Source organism: Benincasa hispida, chromosome 4 (genome assembly GCF_027475165.1).
Source record: "Benincasa hispida cultivar pf3 chromosome 4, pf3_genome.v1.1, whole genome shotgun sequence".
Lineage (NCBI taxonomy): Eukaryota > Viridiplantae > Streptophyta > Magnoliopsida > Cucurbitales > Cucurbitaceae > Benincasa > Benincasa hispida.
In genome coordinates, this window is record NC_143481.1 from 729430 (window position 1) to 755355 (window position 25926).

Here is a 25926-nt window from a genome sequence, read left to right on the forward strand (position 1 = left end):
ACATATAGGTGGATCATGTTCACGTAATAACCTAAAGAGCCTATAGTATATGGATAAGGTTAGGTGCCTTATCCTAGTAACACTATAGATACGACCCACTTTGTAAGTGTTATAAATGGTATAAGTGTTACAAATGATGTAATCCAAATCAGTTGTGTGGAGACATGTGAGTGGGGTATCATATACAAAAACTTTATATAAGACTGTACCGCAAAATATTTAATCTCTCTTTGTAACATCATTGACTGAAAAGATTAATATTTCATAGGATAACCATGTTACTCGATCTCAATCTTGAGTGAGTTATGGACTTTTGCCTATAAGGGCAGTCCTTTGATTTATATGGGTGAGAGTGGCCCAAATCGCCGACTCAATAAGTCCACCATTTTGGTGACATGTCCAAGTAGGGAGATGGAAACACAGCTACACAAGATGAAATTCACTCATTTTCATCTTTAGGGTAAGTAGAGGATGTAGGGATAAAAGCCTAGCGTAGTGGAATTATTAGAATCTAACTCGAAATTAATAAAGAAATCAAAATACCAATACACTATGAAAATATAAAATATCACATAGAAAAAAAAAACTCAGCCTATTGTAAAAACTCTAGGTTAAGCATGCATTACAATTAGGAATTCTATCCTATAGAGAGAAAAAAAAGAATTACTTACTCTCGTTGACGACTCGACGAAAGGGTCAATTCTCCTTAGGATTGAAAGCACGAACACTACCAATTTGGAAACCTCCCTATTATCTGAGAACTTTGGTATTGATTTGTGGGAAGCTATCTCAAAAATGGGGAAAGAAGGAAGTTTTTTTTAGAGAATTTTCACATAACCCTTCAGTGAAGAGAAATCACATCTACTGCAAAACTTATATTTTACAGGTATATCAATCAAATGAGGGAGAGAGAGAAACGTGGGAGCTATACCATGTTTCAAATAACTCCCCTACATGAGAGTTATTTGATTTAATAAAACCAAAATGATTAATTTAATTAATTAAATTAAATTAATAATTAATTAAATCTAATTTAATTAATAATTTCATTTAAATCATATTTAAAGGAAACATCTTGCACATAACCTATAGTTTAAATTCAATTAATTTAATCAAATCAAATCAAATCAAATAAATAATTAATTAATTCTCCAATTATTAAATTACTAAATGAAATATCAAATATTTAATTTAGCTTACATTTGAATCATATTCAATTGTATTTCTCTCATAATCTATAGTTTTAATATACATCTAATAGGCATTAATTTTAACCTATAGTTTCAATATGCATCCAATTCATATTAAATTAATTTTGAACTCCTTCAAATATTTAATTCTCCCATAAATTAATTTTGAATCATATCCAAAATTAAATTTATATTATAAAGTTTATATTTAAACTTTATATTATAATGTACCATTATACATTATACTATTTTCCTAAGTGAATTTAAACATTTAAAACTCTATTCAAGACATAATTACGTCAATTCCCTTTACGAGCTAGGACGCGGACCTCATGAACCTACAAATCAGAAGTTCTAAGGATATGAGATTAATTAGCTAAATTCATTAACCTCATTAATCAATATTCATTAACTCTGGGTGCATTCCACTAAAGACCCACATCTACACTCTTTTCACTACAAATATATTTTTGTGTCCACGGATAGACCAATAACAACAAGTTAGTCCTTCACGAGTGTTCGTAACACTAGTGGGGTCAAAATTATCATTTTATCCCTAGGTTACTTCTTTATCTTTAAGTACTCGTGCTCCTCTAGTGAACAACCTGTTTATGGTCCAACCATTAAACAGAAACTCTTCTTGGACCAGTGAGAGGATAGAGTTCTTTGTTCAAGTCTTGGATACACCATTTAAGGAAATACTCATGTACTTACCCTATTGTCGAGAATGAGAAAAATTCATCTTGTATTATTATGTTTCCAGCTTCCCACTCGGTCTTGTCCCCAAAATGGTAGGTATATTGAGTTGGCAAACTGGCCACTCTCACCCATACAAATCAAAGGACAATCCCTTGGTAAACATGAGTTCATAATAGATTCAAGATTAAGACTAAGTTGCCTAGGTCATCTTATTGAAATCGAAACCTAACTAGTCAATGGAGTTACATCCAGTGGTTACTATTTCATAGTCCGATCTTATGCAAAATCATTACATAGGATACCCCTACTCGCATGTCACCTACACAAATGCGTTGGATTATTGTGTTTGTATCAAATACAAAGAGAGCCCTATCCGTAGTGTCACTAGGATAAGGTACCTAAACTTATCCCTATGTTATAGACCCTTTAGGTTGTATCTGGAACATTGATCTCTGTATGTCATCACATACAGTTCAAGACTCATAAGACAGCCTAAGATGTTAGTTTATTGAATTTAGGGTTATTAAGAAAAACGAATTCAATACAATCAATAACACTTATTGAAATAATATCTATAACTCTTTATTGATGAAAGTCATTTATTTACATGTAATATCTACGAGTTTTAGGGCATAAAACCCAACAGAGAAGTAGTTCTCTTAAATGTTGATTCCAAGTCTTGAACAAAGGGTACCCGCCTTTTCACGGTCTGAGAAGGGCTTGGTTTATGGTAGGGTCATAATTAAACAGATTGTTCATTAGAGGGATCAGTGGTACGTACTTAAGGAGTAATAGGTAATAACAGGGATAACATGACCCAATTGTAATTACTAACTGCCCGTGAAGGATCGACTTACTGTGCTTATATCCATGGATGCAGAAATATTCTACAGCGTGAAGAGTGTAGTTATGAGTCTTTAGTGGAGTGACCTACCGTTAATGAATGTTTATTAACATAATTAAAAAGTTTAGTTAGTTAATGTCGAATCATTGGAGCTTCTAATTTGTAGGTCTATTAGGTTCCCTTGTTAGCTCACAACGAGTAAACAAGGATCAAAAGTTTTGAAAGAATTTGAATTGTTCAAATTAAATAATGGAATAATGTTAATTGTATATGATACAATTATATAATGTATATATTTACATTATAATATAAAGCTAATGTTGAATGAGATTCAAAATTAAACTTTATAATAAAAGGAAATTTATTATTTGAATATGATTCAAATAATTAATATGAATAGGATTCATATCAGAATTATAGGTTAATAAATATGAATGAGATTCATATTAAAACTATATGTTATGAGAGATGCGCAGTTGAATATGATTTAAATGTATATTTAATTAAAAGGGATTTTCAAAAATAGAAAAATAAGAAAAACTATTTACACAAAATTACAAAATTTTAATCTTCTTTGATAGAGACGAGATTGATAGAAAGTCTATCAGTGTATATCAGTGACAGAAACTGATAGAAGTATCACTGATAGACTTTGATAAAAGTCTATCCGTGTTTTTTTTGCTATTTCTGTAAATAGTTTGACATTTTTTCTATCTATGAAAATTTTTCTTTAATTAAACGAGATATTTAATTTAAAATCAATTAATTAATTTAATTGAATAATTATTTATTTTAATTAAATAAATTTCATTTCATTTTAATTGAATAAATAGGGAGTGAGTGGTTTCTTTTAGAGGGGAAGTTTTTTTCCCCTCATATAGAGTTGGTTATTGTAGATGAAAACCCCCTCCTCCCATATCCATCTATCACCCCCTCCTATCTCCATCAATCTTCTCAGCTTATCTCTCAAGTTTCTTTTAGAGAAAGAGTTCTCGATACAAAAAAAAATCTTCTCCACAACAAGATTCAATCTCTCTTTCAAACGTTGGTTCCTACAAACTAGTCTTTATGAAGAGAATAGTGGAGAGGACCTTATGGTGGTATCATAATATTGTTCATGGAAGATCGGTTCGTTGATGAATTGTAAAGACCTAGACAAATTTGAAGAACGGTTCTTTAAAGGTATGTTTCTTCTTCCCTTACTACATATTAATGTATGTTTCTTCTTTTCTATGTTGTAATTTTAAAACAAAATCAAAGTAAAGCGATCACTCCTGTGAGATTCAATCCTTTCAAAAAAAAAAAAAAAAAAAAGGGGGAAGGATAAGCGTACATGATAATCTTCTTTGTTACTAGAGTTATGGTATGAAAATGAGATGAATATTTTTTTAAGTATCATTTATACCTATGGTCAAGGGTATTCTACAGCCTTACAAAAGTATTTTGATATGATTTGATTTGTTTGCCTTTTATTTTGAAAACAGTCAACTAAAATTAACTGATATTGATTTAACAAAATTAATACAATTAATTACATAACTAAAATAATTCAATAATATAATTTAAAATATCTACTTAATTCAATTTTACAATATCTTATTAAATTATTGCAATTACTTATTTATTGAAATTATGAAATAATTAGTTACCAATATTTTAGATATATTTAATTAGTTAATTAGAAATTTTTTAGTTCAACGGTACGCAGAATGCGAGATTTAGATCTTTTATCATTAGATCAATAATTCATATTTTATATCAGCTGAGCTAGTTCATGTTGAATATTTAATTAATTAAGGAAGATTTTCAAAAATTAAAAAATAAAGAAAATTGTTACACAAAATAGCAAATTTTTAATCTTCTTTGATATAGGCTGATAAAAGTCTATCAATGTCTATCAGCGATAGAAACTAATAGAAGACTATTAATGTCTATCAGTGATAGAAACTAATAGAAATCTACCAGTATTTATCAATGTTTTTTTTTTTTTTTTTGCTAATTCTATAAATAATTTGATATTTTATTGAAATGTTGTCATTAATATTTAATTAGAAGTAATCAAATTAAGTTAATATAAATAATTAATATTAATTATTATTGTTGAGGGTAGCCCCCCACAAGGCCCAAAGCACAAAGGAAACCGAGAGGCGACATAGGGAACACATGTCCCAAAAGGAAAAACTCAGAGTTATGTTCTGGTAAATATATATCTCATTTGGTAAATAATCGAGTTGGACTCGAAGACTCGAACTAGGAAGCACCATGCAACTTTGAGTGTCGTAAACTACCCTCACATTGTCAAAGTTACATGTAACCATAGACGACTGTCAGAGAAAGGGTATTACAAATGGCCCTATTTGACAACTCCATAGGAGAAGAGTGAGTAATTTTCATAGTAGAGCCATGATCTTACTTTTGTGTGTTTAGTTGAATTATTCGCCTTTTGTACTAACTTATGGATCGGAGTATGATAGGCTCGATATGACACTGATGCGAGTATGTTTCATGTAGATTAGTCCGAAAAGTAAGATTAGACCAAGAGAAGGAAGCTAGAGGTCAAGCCCTTTGAGGAGCCTACGATAACAACGGACGCGTGTGAGATTAATTATTCTTTAATGATTAATTATAATTATTACCTATTTTTGGATTATTATTTCATATAAATTTCTGCATATTAAATTAAACAAAAATTGATAAAAATTACTTGATATCCGTAAAATATGTTTCATTTTAATTTTCTAATTTCATTTTCTACAATGATAACTCAATTTTTTTTAAACCCATTTGTACTTTGTAGACATATTTATTTTCAAAAAGAAATTTAGGCCTACCAAAGTCAGCTCGATGTTTTGTCGTTCCTAGCTGACTTTTCTCTATTCTATTCTTTTTTATTTTCTATCGTAAATAATAATAATAATAATAAAATAATAAATAATAATAATAATAATTTACCTAACATGATGGGTTATTCGTTTCCAAGACATGGAAGGTCTTGGAGGGTTAAAACATATATAATATTGTAATTAATAAACTTCAAAATTTTCCAATCAATTTGTCTCATTTAGTTAGCCACATTCTCTTTGTCAAAAAACGAAAAGTAAAGTTTTCTATATTCTCCCTCTTTTCCTAATTTAATCTATAGTTTAAATAAAAGGCATAACATTTTAATTTTTTTTTTAAATGTTGGTTTCAATTTTTTTAATGTCCATTTATATTCTCATTTGCATATTATATTATGAAGTTGGTCATATATAGAATTTATATATTTGGTACCATAGACTTGTGAATACGAGATCTAGATTGAGAAAAAAAAAAAAAGTCTAATTAGTATTTTAAATTAGAAAAGTCACTCCATCATTATGAGATAATCAAAATCAAATATTAGAATTTAAATTAAAATAAAATATTGTATTTATAATTCCCTCAAATTTGAAAGTGTTCATATTCACATGGAAATGACAATATATTTAATTCCCATCCCATCGTTCATGTAGCTTTCATAATTAAGATGGATTTTATATGTTTAATTTGTTGGGTCACTCTCATTAGAAGCTAGTTTCTACTTTATTCCTACTAGTAATATTCCATCTAAAAAAATTTCATGTCCATTCAATTTTTTGCCACAATTTTCTCGTAAAATAAACATTTATTATTTGATCAAGAATCCTATAATAAGTATATATATTTTCATGTTTTCTTAACTCTATGAATAGGAATTTGAAGGAAATCATTCTACGAACATTTTGTTCTCTCACACATTAATGTTGTGTTGTTTTCTTTCATTTTCTTTGCAATTTATAATTTCCAATTCAACTATTGAATTTACTTTAACAACCAATACCCATAGAATTTAGTATCTAACAACTTGGATAGCATGCGTAGAAATAATAATAATGTTCTTAAAATGTCGTTATTTGAAGGTTATAATACATTCTTGACACTAAGAATTTATTAGAATATTTGACGAAATTTGAAATATGGAATAAGGACCTGTTTGGAATGACTTATGAAAAAAATGTTTTTTAAAAATGTATTTTCATTTAAACATTTTTGACAAAAACTATTAGCAACTCTTTTTCAAAAGTGTTTTTATGTAAAGGTTTGTTTGGTTTATTATATACCAAAAGTGTTTTTAATTTCAAATCACAACAAAAGAATTTTCGGTGGAGATGATGGCCAGAGTTGACCGGCAGACGTCGGAATGGTGGTCGAAGGCGGAGGTTGCTGGAAGCATCGCCAGTATGGTGACCAAAAAATGGTGCTTGGAAGTCGGAGGCGATCGATTGAAATGGTGGTCGGAGGTTGGCCCACAACAATTGTCGTAGGTGGTGGTCGATATTTCTTATACAAACGAGGGAGAGATTAAATATTAAACACTCAAAATTCATTTTTTAAAAGTTGGTTTCAAGTATTTATCCTAAATCAACTTATTTTCTAAATTTATTTATTCAAAATTTATTTTAGGTAGTTGTCAAACACATTTTTTAAAAAAATAACTTGATTTTTAATTTAACATTTAGAAATTCCAAACAAACCCTAATGTGACTAGTTTTTAGTAATTTTGAAACAATAAATGTCAAGTCAACAATAATATTACAATTTATATTTTTTAAGAACCAACAACAAAAATCTGAGTGTGTTTTTACTAAAGTTTAAATACAATTTCGGTCCTACATATGTTTGTTTTAATTCATTTTGATCAATATACATTTTTCCTTTTGATCCATAAAAATCAAAATAATTTTTTTTATATATAATAAAAGGCATTTTGACAACTTGAAATTTCAATCCAATTACTCGTAAAGACTAAGGATACAAAAATGAAAAGTTCATATTTTTCCAAAAGCTTGCACCATTTTCGAACCCAAAGCTTTGTCCTTCTCAAAAACTTTCCTAAAATTTGATTTGAGCATCCGACGACCAGTGAAGACGACGGCTCCTGAACTGTACAGTGCGCCAACATGGTGTTAAAACAAATGAATTTTCAATTCCCCCTTTTTGGGATTTGGTTATCTACCTACTGCCATTACCACTACATTTTGATTCTCTCTCTCTCCTTTCTTCTTCTTCTTCTTCTTCTTCTTTACTGTTTTTGTTTTAATGGCATCTCTTTCAGTCAGAGAAATGGGATTTTAAAACCCTTTTTCCCAATAACTGCCCACATGATTCGTATGCTCTCTGTGTTTTTGTGCATTTCTTTGCGCATAGAAAAAGTCCTTTCTGTTTCAAATTTTCAATCCCCAAATCCAAAATCACACTCTCTTTCGTCGTTTTGAATCCACAACACGACACCCATCTCTCTCTTTCTCCATATCTTCATGAAATCCTTGAAAAAATTAAAGTAAGGATAATATGAAGCCTCTTCTTCCTGTCTCCTTTCTTCTTTTTCCTTCTGTTCTTCCTTTTCTGCGATTTCAAATCCCCTCTGTTTTGGTGGGTGCTTCTTCTTTGGAACTACTACAACAGTCTCCTTCTCCCATTTCTCCAGTTTTGGATTCAATGACTGCTTCATCTCCAGGTGGGTACTTTTCAGATCTCTCTCTCAACTGTTCATCGTTTTGTTGCCCACTGAAATTTCCTCTGTTATGTGTTTCCAGGAATTCCGAAGGGAATGGAGAATCTTACAAGCGATACCCACAAGAAAATGCTGATTGCTCTTATCGTTTGTGCTTCATTGGGTGCTGTCTTAGTGGTTTCACTGTTTTTGTGGATTTATCACAGAAGAAACTCCCCTAACTTCCATAAACGAAACGTTCGGAGCTCAGGTAAAAGTAAAACCCATATTGTCTTTCGAGTTATCTGCCATTTTCTTCCGATTTGAATCGATTCATTTGGGGGTTTTTTGTTTCTTGTTTGGATTTGGATTTGAAGATGCTGAGAAGGGTATTGTTGGGTTAGCTCCAATTTTGCGTAAATTCAGCTCAAACAAAATGATGGGTAACAATAAAGTAGCTGTTCCACTCATTGATTACGAGGTGCTGGAAAAAGCCACCAACATTTTCGAGGAAAGTAACATTCTAGGGGAGGGTGGATTTGGAAGGGTTTACAAGGCTCGTTTAGAAGAAAACTTATACGTCGCGGTAAAGAAACTTGAATGTAACGATAAGGATTCAGAGAAAGAATTTGAGGTTCTGTTTCTTTCTACCATCATTTTCTTCTTCTTCTTCTTCTTCTTCCTCCTTATATCTCGAGCAATCAACAAAAAAAATGAACTCCACAACTTGAAATTTTGCAGAATGAAGTTGATTTATTGAGCAAAATTCATCACTCAAACATCATTCGCCTTCTGGGTTACACCATTCATGGGGAATCAAGGCTTCTTGTGTATGAGTTAATGGAAAATGGATCACTAGAGACACTGTTACATGGTAAAACCCCAAATCAAAGCCTCTTAACTTTTTGTGATTTATTAATTAATTGGCTCTATGATTATGCTCTATGATTATCCCCTACTTGCTCAGAGTTGTCTGAAATTAAAATGTTTAATGTTTAATGTTTTTAGGGCCTTCACATGGAGAGGCATTAACATGGCACATGCGCATGAAGATTGCTCTTGATGCAGCTAGGTGAGCTTTTTTTTTTTTCCTACAATGGCTTTCAACAAGACTGCCACAATGTGATTATCTCTTGATAATAATTCCTTCCTTCTTTTAAGCTTCCTGCTTGTGTGTTTCTGACATTTGAAAACTGTTGACCACAGAGCATTAGAATATCTGCATGAGCACTGCAAGCCAGCAGTAATACATAGAGATCTGAAATCCTCCAATATTCTTTTAGATGCAAACTTCAATGCTAAGGTAAAATAGTACATCAAATTGAAGTTTGAAAAAATCCAATCCAATGCTTTTTATTTTTAAAAAAGATATCTGAAATCAGACCATTATTTATTTAAAACAAACAGGCTGGGGCTAGGCCCTCAATTATTTAAAAGAAGAAAACAATGGAAGAGAGATACCTAAACTTCTTCTTTTTTTTTTTTTTTTTTTGTGTTGTGGATTCAGCTTTCTGATTTTGGCTTGTCTGTAATTGTTGGAGCACAAAACAAGAATGATATAAAGCTTTCTGGAACGATGGGTTATGTTGCTCCAGAATATCTTTTAGATGGTATGTCAAACTCAACCTTTAATTTTGTGAAAATAATTTAATGAACATGTTATAGTATCACTTTTATAATTAGTAGCATAATTTAATGTTAAAGAACGTAATTAGGAGCTCAATTAGTAAATTAACTTTTGAGATGATTTTTCACCTTTGGTCTGTGAAATGATGTAGTTGATAGATCATAAAGTTAAGACTCCTGTTTTCAAAAAAGCTAGGCTTAATTTGGTGTTTGCCTTTTTTAGCTGTTAAAAGGGTCTTATCATGTTTCAATTTGCTTGAACTTTTATCTCTAAAACTTAAAATCTTGATGGTATATGATATCAAGTGCTAGGTGGAGGCCACAGCTAGCTCAAAATGATATAAGTCTCTCTCTCTCTCTCTTTTTTTTTTTTTTTTTTTTTTTCCTTTTTTTCAGAAAAAATTAGTAAGAAGATATGATTATTATAGTGGGCCATCCCATCTGTCTTGGAATCTAGTCTAATTTGTAAAAGGGTAAGCAGCATGCAACCAAAAGCAATAGACAAAGAAGAAAGAGAGAAGAAAAAGAGAGTGGTAGAGAATTGTAAAGAAAAGCTTGTTTCATGAGATTTACTCTTCTCTCCCTTTCCAAGCTAGTTAATATATTCAGAAGGGAGAATATGTTGGAATACTTTGGATCTGTTATATATTATTCATGATTTTGGATCTAGGATTTCATAAGGTGCTATACATAAATCCTCTAATCTTATTGGCGCATTTGTATCTATATTATATGATATTTTCATCTAGTAGTAAAACTGCTCCCTCCTTCTGTTTTTGGATGTAGCTAATATACTATTAGTGAACCAGATAAATTTATGTGTCGATTTCTTCTTGTTCTTATTCTTTTCTCGTAAATTTCGTTTCTGTTATAACAAAATGCATTGTTTACATCATAAGGGCAAAATTATTAACCTGTTCTTGAAGATCCCAAGAAGTAAAAATGAAGATTTTGTTTTCAACTTGTCTGTAATTTGTATGTGGATATGTTGGCTGATTCAGCTCCGTAGAGTCTCCTTCTTCCGGCTCCAATTTGGTTTTTGTGGTAAAAAAATGATTACTTGTGCACAGGTAAGTTGACTGATAAAAGTGATGTCTATGCTTTTGGCGTTGTGCTTTTGGAGCTTCTCTTAGGGAAAAGGCCTGTTGAAAAACTGGCACCATCTCAATGTCAATCCATTGTCACATGGGTAAAACTCCTACTGAACCAACCTCTAATGATATTCAACATGTATGTTTCACAATCTTACAACTTTTAATTGGCTTTTTTTCCCTTTTTTTTTTCTTGCAGGCTATGCCTCAGCTCACTGATAGATCAAAGTTACCTGATATCGTTGATCCAGTGATTAGAAACACAATGGATCCGAAACACTTATTTCAGGTTCGTAAATACTCCCTTCTCTTCTACTAGAGCTTTTCCTTCCTATTGGCATTCTGTAAGTTCATACTATCAATGAAATTGAGTTGAATGTATAATTATGGAATGATGTAGGTTGCTGCTGTCGCTGTGCTATGCGTGCAACCAGAACCGAGCTATCGTCCCCTAATAACAGACGTCTTGCACTCTCTTATTCCTCTCGTTCCTGTTGAGCTTGGAGGGACTCATAGATCATCAACATCACAAGCTCCTGTGGCTCCAGCTTAGCTATTATTTGGTAGGAGAAAGTGAGAGAAAGGGAAGTGTTTCATGATACTACAGCACTGGTTTCAAGGTTCTTCAATGCTCAAATATATGATTCTTTCAATCATATTTGTTCTTATTTCTGCAAATATGGTTGCTGGGGTGAATGATATGAAAACCAATTGCTTTTGGTGCTTGGTTGAAATCCTTGTGAGGACTGGTGGAATGTTACACTACATATATTTCTTTTATCCTCCACAAAAATAATAAAAATGTATAATTTTGGGTCAAAATAATACATGTTTTGAAAGAGTTGTGTACATGGTCTGAGGCACTCTGCGAAGTAATATAATTTCCTAACCCTTGAAATATCGACTTGACTGGTTTAACCAGCAAAGACATTAATGATTTCTTACTCTTATGTTTGAGCAATGCTTCATCAGATATTTTCTATAACTTATTGATGAAAAGTATATCTTCAATTCATATATCAGTACTTCTAGGAGCATAGAGAAATATTATTTCACTAAAAAGCGAAAATCCAAAAAACGGCAACAAGGCATTTTTCCTTCTATATCTTTGTATCTACAGCATATTTGAATTCTTGGGATTTATATAAATGGAGGAAAAGTTTTATGCCTCTATCTTCCATCATCATACTCTACCCTAGCTGGCTCGATGCTACTGACCAACACGACAACACCTCCTGAATAAAAATTTTCCCACTTCGATTATCATAAATTTCATTTTTCGTTCATCTCAGGTTTCTCGAGTGTTCGTATCAAAACTATTGAAAACTCTATCAGGGTTCAGAACTTTTATAACAGATGGTAGATACTTGAAAACTAGAGTTAAGTTGTAATGAAGATAAAGATAATGAACTGCCACTCTTGATGAAAAATTCAAACATGCAAATAACAAACACCAATGGTTAAAGTAATAGGAAAATTACATTACAGGTTGCTTTAAATTTGATCTTGAATGAAGACGTCTGACTATCACTGAGCCACTTTATTACAAAATTTAGATCAATGTCTCAGGTAACTTAGATTCGGTGAAGTCTTAATTATCACTCATGAATACAATATTTGAAAACAAAACTTTGAAGAAATATTTTTATCATATATCCTATCTGATATCCATTTTACCGTACATTGTGGAATGAATCAATGATGGCATCTGCGAGATATTCACACTTAGCTAACGACAATCCAGCCAAAGATATTCGTCCATCCTTTGTCATGTATACATGCCACTTGTCCGTCATATTATCACTCTGCTTGAACATAAAGAATGCAATGCAAAAAATTGCGTTATTGGCAACAAATGAAAAAGGAATCAGATAAAGCAATAGACTATTATAATCACTTATGATTGAAAATGTCAAGAAGCCTTGCATTGTTTCCCTTCCCAATTTATGAATTTTTTGGATCAAAATGGCAAACTGGGAGTTAGCTTATATTGCTTTTCAGTAGATAAAAGTTGATTAATTAATTACAAGAAAATTACCTGAACTTTGCTCAAGCCTGTGAATGAGAACATGCCAATCTGCTTGAGTATAAAGGACCAATCTTTCCCACTTTTATCTTTTGCACAGAGACTATCATAGAGTTTCTGTCTAACATTCTTTATCCTTCCAGCCATCATTTCCATTTCTGCTTTCCACTCGTTAAATAGTGATGGATCTCCAACAATGTTAGCTACAATTCTAGCCCCATGAACTGGAGGATTTGAGTACATTGGTCGAGCAAGCCTCTTCAGCTGGCTCTTTACCCTAAAAATATAAAAGGTACCCCCCTTAGGAATTTATAGCAGTAAAACAAAATGGATCACGTCCCCAAGCTACAGACTTCAACGAGAAAAGAACAATTCAATACATTAATCATTATGAAAATTAGAGATGATTAATCAGAATGAACCAAACCAATAAAAAATAATTTGATTTAACTCTGAAATTACGCAAGTTGCATCTCTTATCCAAGATATTTTCTGAATCTGCAGGAGAGCGTTGAAGTGCCTATTTCCTTTTCTTTCATGTAATAGTACAATATTATATATAAGCCAGGATTTTGTAACCATCTTCTACTTAGGGTCTTATGCATTTCCACACAACAATTTGGGCAGTAAAATAATCACAGGCGTATTAAATCATGGAAAAGAAAGGGCATAAAATTTTGCTCAGCTGCACCTTACTGCTGCATCTGCTGATGAGCAGACGACATTGATAGCTCCAATCCTTTCAGCATAAAGACCAAGATTTTTACTATAGGATTGAGCAACCAAAAGCTCCAAACCACGAGCAGCAAACAGCCTAACAGATGCTGCATCTGCATCAAGGCTTCCACTAGCAAATCCCTAGAACTCAAGATGAAGAAATTTTATTTACAGAGGGCTTTTTTAAGAAGACACGCAAAAAAAAAAGAGCAAATTCACAAAGACATAACTGCATATAGAATAGATGCTGCAAAAAAAAATAAAGAAGAAAAAAGCTGCATGTAGACGACCCAAACTCCAACTTGCAACAAAATACTGTATTAGCCTTTTATTTTCAAAGGGTCAATACCTGATATGCAACATCGAAAAATGGAATGTGGTTCTTTTCCTGAATGACATCAGCAATTTTTTCCCACTGCTCAGGTGTTGGGTCAATGCCAGTTGGGTTGTGAGCACAACCATGAAGCAGCACAAATGATCCTTCAGGTGCTGCCTGGAAGATGTGGGTGGAAAGACAATGTATGGTGCAAGAAAAGCATCAATAAAATAAGCCATAAAACTTTGGAATGAAATTGAGAACTAGCACCTCAAGACAAATGGTAGAAGGAGAAAATTATATAGTCAAGCAATGACCTTAATATCAGATATCATCCCCTCAAAATCCAAACCAACTGTTTTAGGGTCATAATATCGATACTCAGACCATGGAACTCTTGCATCATTGAAAATATTTTTATGATTCCCTGCAATAAGAATGTCCCGACCTTGAAGATTAGTTTGCCAAGAACCAAGCCAATAAATAGTAAAGTAAACATATCAATACAAACCCCAAGTCGGAGAAGATATAAGAACTTTTGCACCAGGGAAGTATCGTTCTATAAGAGCAGCAGCTACTCTAAGAGAACCAGTCCCCGACAGACCTTGAATAGTTGCAACCTAGGTAAATAAAGAATAAATAAAACAAAATGGGATCACACTTCACAATAGTAATATCTCATTGATTATTTCTTAAAGCAAAAAACTGATGATATAGGGGGGGAAAAAAAAAAGGATTTTCAAGCTAAAGTTTGACGTACACGTTGCTGCTTAATGACTGGATTATCAGCTCCAAATAATAACTCTACAGTCGCCTTATTAAAAGCTGCCAGACCTTCAATTGGGAGATACTAGACATTGAAAATAGATTATCTACAGCACCCTTGAGTCAGATAAGAATTTCAAATAACATTCAATTGCAGGAACATCAATGTACCTCTTTGTTATCTCCCCTCTCCAGCATAAGTGTCTCAACCTGTTTAATCAAGCAAGCCAGTTTCAATAAAATAAAAGCTATTGCCAACCTCCATTAGAAACCAAGACTGAATAGAAAATACAAAGATCTAATTAGCAAAACCCAATTATAGAATCGGATAAGGATAGATCTTAACCTTCTTCACAACATCAAGCACATAAGGCTGTAGCTCTTCTGTGCGGTATGCGCCAACTCCCAAGTTGAGTTTGTTTCCGTGCGTATCTGCTTTGAAAGCCTCAGAAACTCCAAGAATTGGATCGGGAGGGGCCATCGTTATCCCCTCAAACCGAGAGACATTAACTGAAGCAACCATAGATATCCTGCTCAAGGACTGAAAATAAAAAAATAGTACTGCATCAATCCGCCTTTCACTTCCCTGCACTCAACTCCACTATACACTTCACTAACTCCATCTACCAAGATAAGCAAATAAAATTTAGAGATAAGGACAACTAACACCTCATTATATGTCCATGAATCATGATAGCGGTTGCACAGATATCCTTCAGAGGTAAACAGCATCCAAAAAAGACACGTATAAACACTCAATCTAATGAACGAATAGGATTCTTTTTATTATTAAAAAAAAAAAAATGGAAACACTACGCAAAATATTTCCATAGGATAAGTATAATGGAGATACAACTACATCAATTAGCAACCAAATGAAGAGAAGTTATATAATCAATTTTACCACTGAAAGAGAGAGACTAAGCGTACCTTCGTCTTCGCGAATAAATGGTTTCTGTCATGATCAAAGCTTAGACAGCTACTTCCAAGGTTCCACTTCCCCTGCTAAAGGAGCGGAACGCGCAATTGTTCCTCATTAGTCATAAATTACCACATCCATTCGAGTAATCAAAACAACAAAAAGATAGAAACCAAAAGACAAAAGCAACATAAGAACGAAAGCGATAGTACACAGGAAATAGAGAAAACCTTCTTGTTCTCAAGTGAGGAACGTGAAGCAGAAGAGGAGGCGGAAGCAAGAGGGAGGATAGAGGACGCCATCTAAATCCACGCAAGAAGAAATAAGCTCAGCAATAGAGCAAACAGAAACGAATTAACATAACAGAAAATCAATGAACATAGAGGTTAGATACGAACCTTAGTGGAAATCGGATCAATGAAAATGGAGATTGGAGTTCACAGAGAGAACGAGACGGAGGAGACAAGGCGATGGGTCCGAGGGGCAGTTTGTTGACGGAGCAGGGACTTCGCTGCAAAACTACGAGCGCCCGTTAGATCTGTTCTCTGTGTTTGGGCCGAAATGGTAATTTTGGTAGCTTAAGAAGGTTAAAATGGGCTATTGGTTTTATGGATTGTGTTCGTGTCTTAGGATGAAGCCACGTGTACGACATTGTAATTTATTTTGATCCACTGTTATTTATCCCCAACCATTGTGCTTCTTATTTGATTCCTATCCTTTTTAAATTTAAACGGTAAAAGAATCAAATTTTAACACATCAAATTGATTTTAATCTTATTAAATTACCGTTAAAATTTTAAAAAATCCATTTTAACTCTAAAAAAAAAAAATCCCTCCCCTTAAAAAAAAAAAAAAAAAATTTTAAATGACAAAACTGCTATAAATATTTATAAATAATAGCAAAATATCACAGTCCATATGCGATAGACTATTATATGTGTCTATCATGATACGATACAAATAATAGTCTATCATGATATAATGAAATTTTGTTATATTTATAAATATTTTAATTCATTCTTCTATATTTGAAAAAAGTCCTATAAAATATTTTTTATGCGTACAATAAAATATAAAATGCATATGTTATAAAAATTAGTAAGAATTTAGAGAGAAGCAACATTAAAACCATGTCGAGGATGGTTTTATTTGGAAAAAATTACTAATAATTCATGTCAACCAAATATCTGTCTTTTTTAATTTTCTCAAATTTGAAATATTTAAGACTTCCTTTTTAATGAAATTTCAAGTGTTTCAAAAAGTGATTTGTCCATCCATGCTATTAAATATTTAAAAGGTAATATAGAAGAGGTTGGGTAATTTTGTATGCAAAAGATTAGATCAGACTATAAAGAAAATAATAAAATTATTTGTTATATCAACTTGGTCTCTTTTGCAAGTTTTGATAGTAATCACACCTAAATAACTTTATTTGTCCCAAAGTAATACCTTCTTTTTCTTTTTTTTTTTTTTTTTAAAAAAAGGTCAATCCATTCTTAATATCTAAACTGGTCGTATGACGTAATTGCCCATAGTTAATTTATGTATTTTATTTAAAAGAAGCCCATGGTTTTGTTCATAGTTGTATGTTTTTAGTTGTATCATTTCAAAATTCAAATCTCCTGCCACATTTAATGTACTAAAAGAAATAAATTCCAAAAATCCATCTAAATTTTTAAACATATCTAGCGCATTAGTAACCATTTTATTTTTTATTTTTCATTTTTGAAATTAAGCCAAATCAAATTGTGAAAACTAAAAGAAAGTTGTTTTTATGTTTGAAATTTAGTTAAAAATTCAACCCCTATACTTAAAAAAGATGCAAATCATTGTAACAAATGAAGGAGAAATAGAAACAAAATAGTTACTATACAGGTCTTTAATTATTAGTTTACTGCCCGTCCTTGAGAGTTGATAAATATAAATTAGCAAATATTATTAAGGGTCAAGATATAATACATAAATAGGACTATTTTAACCACCCAGAGAGAATGTCACCACCAGTTGAGCTTGTGATCAATAAGCATCATCATAATATTAAATTGACGACCACCTACTTACATCAACTATCAAAAGTCGAGAACAAGCCAACATGAACACACTTGTACACTAAGCCACTATGTGTTCAACATATCATTGATTAAAGAAACCAATATCAATTTACTTTCCCCACTCGTTGAAAACACAGGCTGAGCAAGTCAAAAACATTACATGGAGAGCAACATTTAATCAACCAAAGGCTACACAACCCATTTCCATAGAACCTTTTCAAACACAAACAATTCAATGATTAATATTTTTAAAATAAGGTAAATCCACCACCCAGCACCACATGATTCAACATTTGGATGAAATACTTGTGATTTATCATTTGGATGAAATTCTTGTGCAACTTGAAATTCACCCAAGACCAATGATAATAATGGAGGCAAGTAACACATCTACAAGGATTATGCATTTTTCAGATTTGATCGAATGCCATTACCACTCAAATTCTTTGCTCAAAGCATGAAAGGGATGTTTGGTCTACCAAAATTGGTGCTAAGTTTTAGGGTTAGACGCTATTGAAGTCCACATTTTATCGAAAAAAGTCATCTTCTACTCTTTCTTGATTTTGCACATTTAACGAAGCACTACAACTTGCAACTCTACACCAGATACAGACTTGCCCAAGTCCAAAAAGAAAACACTCTCCATTGAAAATGAAAATGACCTTGGGTAGAAAGTTTGTTAAATAGAAACAAAACATGAAATTTACTTAAGAGTTCATAGTCAAATCAAAGTTCCAAAACTTCAGCAACCAAAATAGAAATAAATCATAAAAGAAACTTCTAGGAGATAAATGTGTTCGAATATGCAAACAAATGCAGCCAGTAAATGAATATACGAAGAAAACAATAACTCATAAATTGATGATCTTGCAGACAGGTACCAACACGAATAATACTTGAACGATCATGATCATAATATAACTCTGCACATGAGTTAGAAGAAATGGCACCAAACTGAACTAGAATAGTATCGATCGAAACGAACACAAGATTAACTTCGGAATTGACTTCACTCGAGACATAAGTTTAGCACAGAATTAAAGCTACAAACTACACGAGTTTCTCTTCGACAAGTTCTTAATTGAGAGGCAAAAAATTCAAAAATCTAGCTCTATATTCTTCGTCTTCTCCATAACTAACGCTTAAATAGGTCCAAAACAATTGCGAAGGATGAAGAGAAAATCACATGCAAAACACCTCAAAACCCGAGCTTAGTGCGGCGCCAGTGCCTTCGCTTCGCATTGTACCTGAACGATACATCAAAATGCAGCGTTAGATTTAAAACTGAGAAATATTGAAATAATATGATGAAGAAACACACAATGGAAGAGTAAAGACCTGATAGTATTGTCAGTCCTAAGACGGATCCAGTGAGGAATTGGCCTGTTCTGTCTCATCTTTTTCGCCAACTTCTTCTTGATTCTGAAGGTCTTGTGAGACGGCTGCGCACATTTAAGAAAACTCACATCACAAAACCTCCCGAAACAAAATTGAATGGAAAGTGTGATACAAAAAAAAATAGAAAGAAAGATTTCAAAAAGAAAATCGGTACAGAGAAGAAACAGTTACCATCTTGGAGAGTCGGGATCCGGCTGCGAGGGCTACGAACAACGAACAAGAAGCGAAACCCTAATTCCAGAGACAGTGAGTGAAAGAGGAGATGAGCATTTTATGTGGACGGGAAAAGCCATGTTGCTCGGTTCAAGGCAAGCCCAGGTTGATTGAAAGCTCAGCCCATTTTATTGACGGACAATTCAATGGGCTGATCCGTAAAGGCCTTTTTGAGCTCCTTGAACAAAACTTTGAAGCCTGGTTAAAATGGGCCTACCTATAAGTAGATATGTGGCCCATAGAATAACCCCTTTCCTACTTTAAATGGTCCCATATGTTGTCTAGACACATAGCCTTAAATAAATAGACCAAATTACATGATTCTCTAAAATTTTATTTCTCACATGAACAACTTAATGATCTATTATTTTACACAAAAAGTATGGTCCAATTTATTTTGTCAACCTTTCTTACCGTTCTTATTTTTTATTAAAAAAATATATATAGAAAGTTTCTCGCCTTATGAAGATGAACTTCTTTGAGGAAAGTTTCTCCAAAAGTTCAAAAATTGTCCTCTTAAAAGGAATACAAGAATCGATCACAAGATTCGAAAGAGAAACCAAGGTATATTTGATATATACAACACAATATATATCAAGTATACTTACGTACATGTATACATGCACATATACATAGAGATATATATCTTGGAATTTTCTAGAATTAAACAAGGGTATATTTGTAAAAGCATGAACAAGAAAATTTATATACCTCACAATCACTCCCAACCAATGCCCACATCTTGTACACCAAATAATATATGCTATGTATATTTACACTTTTTAGTATATTTGTCAACAAAAAATCGTGTATGCGACGTATATTTACATTTTTCAGTATATTATCAGTATATTCAATATATGTTTTGAGATCTCAACGAAGATGTGAGTGGCTTGGAATACGAAAGAAAATAAACAAAGCCTCCTAAAATGAAGGAAACATTAATTTGAAATATTTTGCATTAAATATCATTAATCGAAATCCATAAAACAAAAAAAAAAAAGTCAAAATTTGAAAATGATGTTAATAATAAAAGAAGTAAATATTTCAAAAAAATTTAAATAATAATGAAAATGTTAAATTAGTCCAATATTAAAGCTAATAACTCTTAGTGAAATAATTAAAAATCTATGACATTTTTTATGTTGAGAATGGTGTCCTAATCTCCTTGTAATCTCGTAGTTTGTAAACTTTGTATAAACATATTGTTGTTGATAAAATAAGTGTTATTTTATCCGCATATACTCATTCCAATAAACTAAAATCTGAGGTTATTTCATGTAATTTAAATAAGTATGTAGAGACATACAAGTAGATATTGTTTAAATAATAACCTAAACGGTTTGTAGTAGATGGATAAGGCTGGGTACCTTATCATGGTGACACTACGGATACGACTCGTTTTGTAGTGTTGCAAGTGTTATAAATTGCTACAAATGATCTAATTCTGATCATTCATGTGGAGATATGCGAGTGGGGGTATTCTATACAAAGAGTTTGTATAAGATTGGATCACGAAATGATTAGTCTCTTTATATAACGTCATTATGAGGTCACTTGGTACTAGTTTATCTCATGGAAATTATGTTAGGAATGAACAAATATATGCCTCAGTTCAGAGATGCTAAAGATTGATGAAACTATGTAGAGTTATGATAATTTAGGAATGAAGGTATGTAAATGTTTAAGCCAATGAATAAAATTGTCAAGACAAGAATTGATCATGGATTAGTGTTATATTTTTGTGTTAGATAGTGCAATCGGTGGTAGTATAAATATACAGGCCAGTACTTAAGTATAAGGTTAAAAGTTGTTTTATGAATAAGGAGGAAAACCCACCAGTTATACATTTAATTTCATGCATCATTTTATATTATAAGTGTTATAATATACTAGTATGCATGATTTAAATTACATAAAACATGCTCATGCATCATATAATATAAGAGTTATAGTATATGTATGCATGCATTATAGCATATCCATGCATCATTTATATTATAAGTGTTATAAAAAGGTTGAATGGTTGTATGGAATGTATGCTATAGCATGGTTCATTACTTAGTTATATAAATGTTATATATTAGTAACGAATAAACATTGCAAGATGTATGACATTACTTTAGGTAATCTTATAAACGTTATAATTTTATAAAGTATGTCAATGCTTGCAATGTAAGTTTTAATTTGTTTCATTTACTTTATAAGATTTATTGTTGGGGTTGATGCCCTAAATCTTGTAAGGTCCTGTAGCTTGTAAACACTTGTATGAACAACCATTTCAATGATTAATAATATATGATATTTTATTCACTTTTGTCATGAAATATATGATATTTTAGTTGCATTAACCACAAACCAATAAACTAACATTCTGAAGGAACTTTTAAACAAGAGAACCATTGAGCAAAAGAAGATTGTTCCAAACCCATTGTGAAAGAACAAAGCATTTACAAATAAACAACAACAGTTATGCATCATCGAGTAAATTACAACATGATTTTAAGTTAAATACACAGGGAATCTAGTGACATACTTTTGAAGAACTCTTCTTCTAGTATTTCCTCGATCAACACCAGTCAAGTGTCCAAGAAAACTCGATCAAGTGCACGAATGCAACGAACAACCAGTGAAAATCACAAACTGTCAGATCCTCGAACACAATCGAGTAACACTCGATCCTCGACCCTCAAACAACAACTCGACACTACCAAGAGGCTACCTTGGTATTCTCGGTGTGAGAATCTAGGAGGTGTGGACTCTGTATGGATTTGGTAGAGGGAAGGATGAACTAAACGATTGAGTAAGTGGGAGAATGAGAAACATCAATCGTATAGGGTTGGATACTCGATCGTATAGCAAATGAGGAGCTATCGTCTAGTAATGAGGAGCTTGATAATTTACTCTCTCAAAGGCTATAATATAGCTTTTTTTTTTACCCGATCGTTATGTCTTGCATTCTGAAAAATGAAAACAATTTTCATTTTTATTCTTCAGTTATTAAAACTGATAATAACTTCCCACATGATCGGTTAATAGAGAAAAATAACTAACCACAATTATCTCATAATTGTTTTTGTTATAAATAAATATAATAACTAATTTATCATATTATATCTATAACCTATAGTTTTAATATCACATCATATGTAATATATAAACCATAGTTCTTTTTCTCCTTTATTGCAATTAATATAAATCATATTTATATTAATTCCTCCAATTAATATATCTAATACATCAAGTCAGTTATATCGTATATAATTGAATTAATTTAATTATATCATATATAATTAAATTCCCTCTTGTTAATTTGAATACTTTAAACTAACCCAAAAACTGATTCTCAAACATGAATCCATTAATCTACCAAGGGGACCTTATAGACCTATAGCTTGAAACTCCAATGGTACGTGAATAACTGACTAAACTCTTTAATCACGATATCCACCATCCGTTAACCGTCGGACACTCCACTAAAGACCGACAGTTACACTCTTCGCACTACAAATATATTTCTGTGTCCATCGGATATAACTAATCAGCAGTATGATGATCCTTCACAAATTACTCGTAAGTACAGTTGTGCTAATTTACCGTTTTGCCCCTATAGTTACATCTAACTCCTTAAGTACCATTAATTCTGCTAATAAACAATACATCATAGTCCCACTATGAGTGAACACTTCTTAGGCCATGAGAAGGTGTGGTGCCACATTGTTCAAGCCTCAGAATCAGCCTTTAAGGGAGCAATTTATCTACTTACCTTTGCTTCGAAGAAGAAGTGAATTCCGTCTTGTGTAGCTGAGTTCCCAGTTCCCTAATCAGACAAATCCTCAATGTGGTAGGTTTGAGTCGGCGATCTGACCACTCGCACCCTTGCAAATCAAAGGACTGCCCTCATAGACAGGAGTTCCCAACTCACTCAGGATTAAGGTCATGTTACCTATGGTCATCTTAGTGAAATGAAAGTCTTTGTCATGAACGATATTATATAACGAGACTAAACATTTCGTGGTCCGATCTTATACAAACTCATTTGTATAGAGTATCCCTGTTTGCATGTCTAATACATGAATGGTCAGGGTCAGACCATTTGTAGCACTTTTCAACACTTGTAACAGCTACAAAGCAGGCCACATTCGTAGCATCACCAGGATAAAGTTTCCCTCCTTTATCCATATACTACAGACCATTTAGGTTATCACTTAAAGTACGATCCACTTGTATGTCTCTACATACATACTTAAGTTACAAAGATAACCAGGGATCTTAGTTTATTGATTTGTGGTTAATGCAGCTAAAATATCTCATATTTCATAGACAATAGTGAATAAAATGTCTTATATTATTACATCACAAATGTTTGTTCATACATGTGTTTACAAACTATAGGAACCTACGAGATTTAGAGCATCAACCCCAACACATTAGTTATCGTTGTAACTTATACATCTATGTGGAGACATATAGGTGGATCATGTTTAAGTGATAAATTAATTAGTCTGTAGTATATGGATAATGCAGGGTACCTTATCCTGGTGACACTATGAGTATGGCCCGCTTCATAGGTGTTACAAATGTTGTAAAGTGCTACAAATGATCTAATCCTGATCATTCATGTATTATACATGCGAGCGGGGATATTCTATACAAAGGAGTTTGTATAAGACCGGACCACGAAATGTTTAGTCTCGTTATATAACATCGTTCATAATAGAGATTTTCATTTCATTAGGATAACCATAGGTAACATGACTTTAATCCTAAGTGAGTTATGAACTTCTGCCTATGAGGGCGGTTCTTTGATTTGTATGGGTGAGAGTGGCTAGACCACCGACTCAACAAGCCTACCATTTTGGGGATTCGTTTGATTGGGGAGCTAGAAACTCAGCTACACAAGATGGAACTCACTCCTTCCTCGAAGTAGAAGTAAGTAGATAAATTACTCCCTTAATGGTAGATTTCGGGTCTTGAACAATGTGGCGTCGTACCCTTTCTTAGCCGGAGAGGGGTTAGTCATAGTGGGACTATGATCTATTGTTCATTAGAAGAATCAATAGTACTTAAAGAGTTAGATGTAACTATAGGGACAAAATGGTAATTTGGCCCAATTGTACTTACGAGCAATTTGTGAAGAGTCATCGTACTATTGATTGGTTATATCTAACGGACACAGAAATATATCTGTAGTGCAAAGAGTGTAGCTGATGGTCTTTAGTGGAGTGCTCGACAGTTAATGAATGGTGAATAATGTGACTAAAGAGTTTAATCAGTTATTCACGTACCATTAGAGCTTCAAGTTACAGGTCCATAAGGTACCCTTGGTAGCTCGATGGATTTAAGTTGAGAATCAGTTTTAGGGTTAATTTGAAATGTTCAAATTAATAAGAGGAAATTTAATTATATATGATATAATTAATATAATGTATTTGATACATTATTGTATGTTTGGAGGAATAAATATTTGCATATGATTGAAATATATTTTCTATGAATAAGATTCATAGTTGTTAAATTTAATATAAATATGATTTATATTAAATTCCATAAAATAAAGAAAAAGAACTATAGTTTATATATTGTATATGATGTAATATCAAAACTATAGGTTATAAATATAATATGATGAGTTAGTTATCATATTTATTTATAATTTATTAATTATTTGATAATTATCCTTTTTTCTCTCTAACCACCCTTAGCAGGGAGTTATTTGGTTTTATGGCAAAAGTGTGATAAATGAAATTTTGTGTAATTATTCCACAAAAGAGTGTTACACGTTTTTAGTGAACTACTACACGATTTTTGAGAGACTAAACGATTGAGTAAGATAGTCTATGCGATAGACTTGATCGTCTACACGAAAACCTTGTTCCCTCCTCGATCATCTTCCTCCTCTAAATCCAAAATCCCCTCTAACCAAAATTAGCCAGAGCCACTACTCTCAGATTCTCTCACCGAGAATACCAAGGTCACCAAGTGGTCGTGTCCTGTTTGGTTCGAGTTTCTCGTTGTTGTTTGCTGCTTGTTTGAGGAGTGTTCGTGACTTGTTCGACGCGTTCGTGAATGAGTACGATCAAGGGATTAACTTGAAGAACAGTTCTTCAAAGGTATAATCTCTAACCTTTGTTTTTAATTCAATAGCATGCTGTAATTTCGTTTTATGCATCATTTGTTCTTGTTGACTGTAGGTGTTTGCGTTAATCAGAATAGAATTTGGATGATTTGCTTCCACTCAAAGGTTCTCTGTAAATAGGGTTTCTTCAATTGGTATTAGAACCAGGTTGTGTTCTGATTTCCAAATTCCATTTATTGTATTAAATTTTGTTTACAGTTTGGTGGATTTTAAGTTTCTGCAATGCATTTAACTGTTAAATGTTTGTGGATGTTGTTGATGGATAATTTCAAGATAGTTGTCTTTTTTAATGCTTTCTGTTTACTTTTACAAAAGTTAATTGTAAGGGCCCCTATGTTTTTAGACATAATTTCTTGCAATCGAATATATATTCATTTAAGTTTTTGAGTCGTTCGTGAAGAAGCTTCAGATGCAATGTTAGCATGGAATGTATGCTTA

At 32.4% G+C, this 25926-nt stretch overlaps 3 protein-coding genes across 6 annotated transcripts; 1 reads left to right on the forward strand and 2 right to left on the reverse strand.

The window, feature by feature from the left end:
- Positions 1 to 7519: 7519 nt before the first annotated feature.
- On the forward strand, positions 7520 to 11766 carry LOC120075064 (putative receptor-like protein kinase At1g80640). Its single transcript, XM_039028220.2, has 10 exons — positions 7520 to 8251; positions 8331 to 8498; positions 8605 to 8861; positions 8969 to 9101; positions 9236 to 9299; positions 9434 to 9530; positions 9735 to 9837; positions 10924 to 11042; positions 11144 to 11233; positions 11345 to 11766. The coding sequence occupies exons 1-10, from the start codon at positions 8086 to 8088 to the stop codon at positions 11495 to 11497; spliced, it is 1350 nt and encodes a 449-aa protein (XP_038884148.1). The 5' UTR covers positions 7520 to 8085; the 3' UTR covers positions 11498 to 11766.
- A 638-nt stretch (positions 11767 to 12404) lies between these two features.
- Positions 12405 to 16285, reverse strand: ASP5 (aspartate aminotransferase 5). 4 transcript variants are annotated; one of them, XM_090312952.1, is made up of 13 exons: positions 16086 to 16245; positions 15918 to 15989; positions 15699 to 15773; positions 15438 to 15481; positions 15115 to 15309; positions 14940 to 14978; positions 14764 to 14853; positions 14515 to 14623; positions 14321 to 14430; positions 14037 to 14180; positions 13662 to 13828; positions 12983 to 13247; positions 12405 to 12749 (listed from the first exon to the last, which is right to left on the reverse strand). In XM_090312952.1, exons 5-13 carry the CDS (start codon positions 15289 to 15291, stop codon positions 12618 to 12620), a joined length of 1233 nt encoding a protein of 410 aa, XP_090169078.1. In that variant the 5' UTR covers positions 15292 to 15309; positions 15438 to 15481; positions 15699 to 15773; positions 15918 to 15989; positions 16086 to 16245; the 3' UTR covers positions 12405 to 12617. The 4 variants fall into 4 exon arrangements, with proteins under 4 accessions (XP_090169078.1, XP_090169079.1, XP_038883998.1 ...); XM_090312953.1 differs by having other exon boundaries at positions 15699 to 15770; positions 16086 to 16194; XM_039028070.2 differs by lacking the exon at positions 15438 to 15481 and having other exon boundaries at positions 16086 to 16285.
- A 2387-nt stretch (positions 16286 to 18672) lies between these two features.
- On the reverse strand, positions 18673 to 19452 carry LOC120075950 (Ribosomal protein L39 family protein). The gene is made up of 3 exons (XM_039029708.2): positions 19308 to 19452; positions 19077 to 19180; positions 18673 to 18985 (listed from the first exon to the last, which is right to left on the reverse strand). The coding sequence occupies exons 1-3, from the start codon at positions 19308 to 19310 to the stop codon at positions 18937 to 18939; spliced, it is 156 nt and encodes a 51-aa protein (XP_038885636.1). The 5' UTR covers positions 19311 to 19452; the 3' UTR covers positions 18673 to 18936.
- Positions 19453 to 25926: the final 6474 nt, after the last annotated feature.

Coding starts and splice junctions, on each gene's coding strand:
- LOC120075064 (XM_039028220.2), top strand. CDS start 8,086: ATGAAGCCTCTTCTTCCTGTCTCCTTTCTTCTTTTTCCTTCTGTTCTT. Junction 8,252..8,330: donor AATGACTGCTTCATCTCCAG/GTGGGTACTTTT, acceptor ATGTGTTTCCAG/GAATTCCGAAGGGAATGGAG. Junction 8,862..8,968: donor ATTCAGAGAAAGAATTTGAG/GTTCTGTTTCTT, acceptor GAAATTTTGCAG/AATGAAGTTGATTTATTGAG.
- LOC120075950 (XM_039029708.2), bottom strand. Junction 18,986..19,076: donor AGGACTGACAATACTATCAG/GTCTTTACTCTT, acceptor TGTATCGTTCAG/GTACAATGCGAAGCGAAGGC.
- ASP5 (XM_039028070.2), bottom strand. CDS start 15,989: ATGGCGTCCTCTATCCTCCCTCTTGCTTCCGCCTCCTCTTCTGCTTCA. Junction 14,181..14,320: donor GGATGATATCTGATATTAAG/GTCATTGCTTGA, acceptor CACATCTTCCAG/GCAGCACCTGAAGGATCATT. Junction 13,248..13,661: donor TCAGCAGATGCAGCAGTAAG/GTGCAGCTGAGC, acceptor TTATATTTTTAG/GGTAAAGAGCCAGCTGAAGA.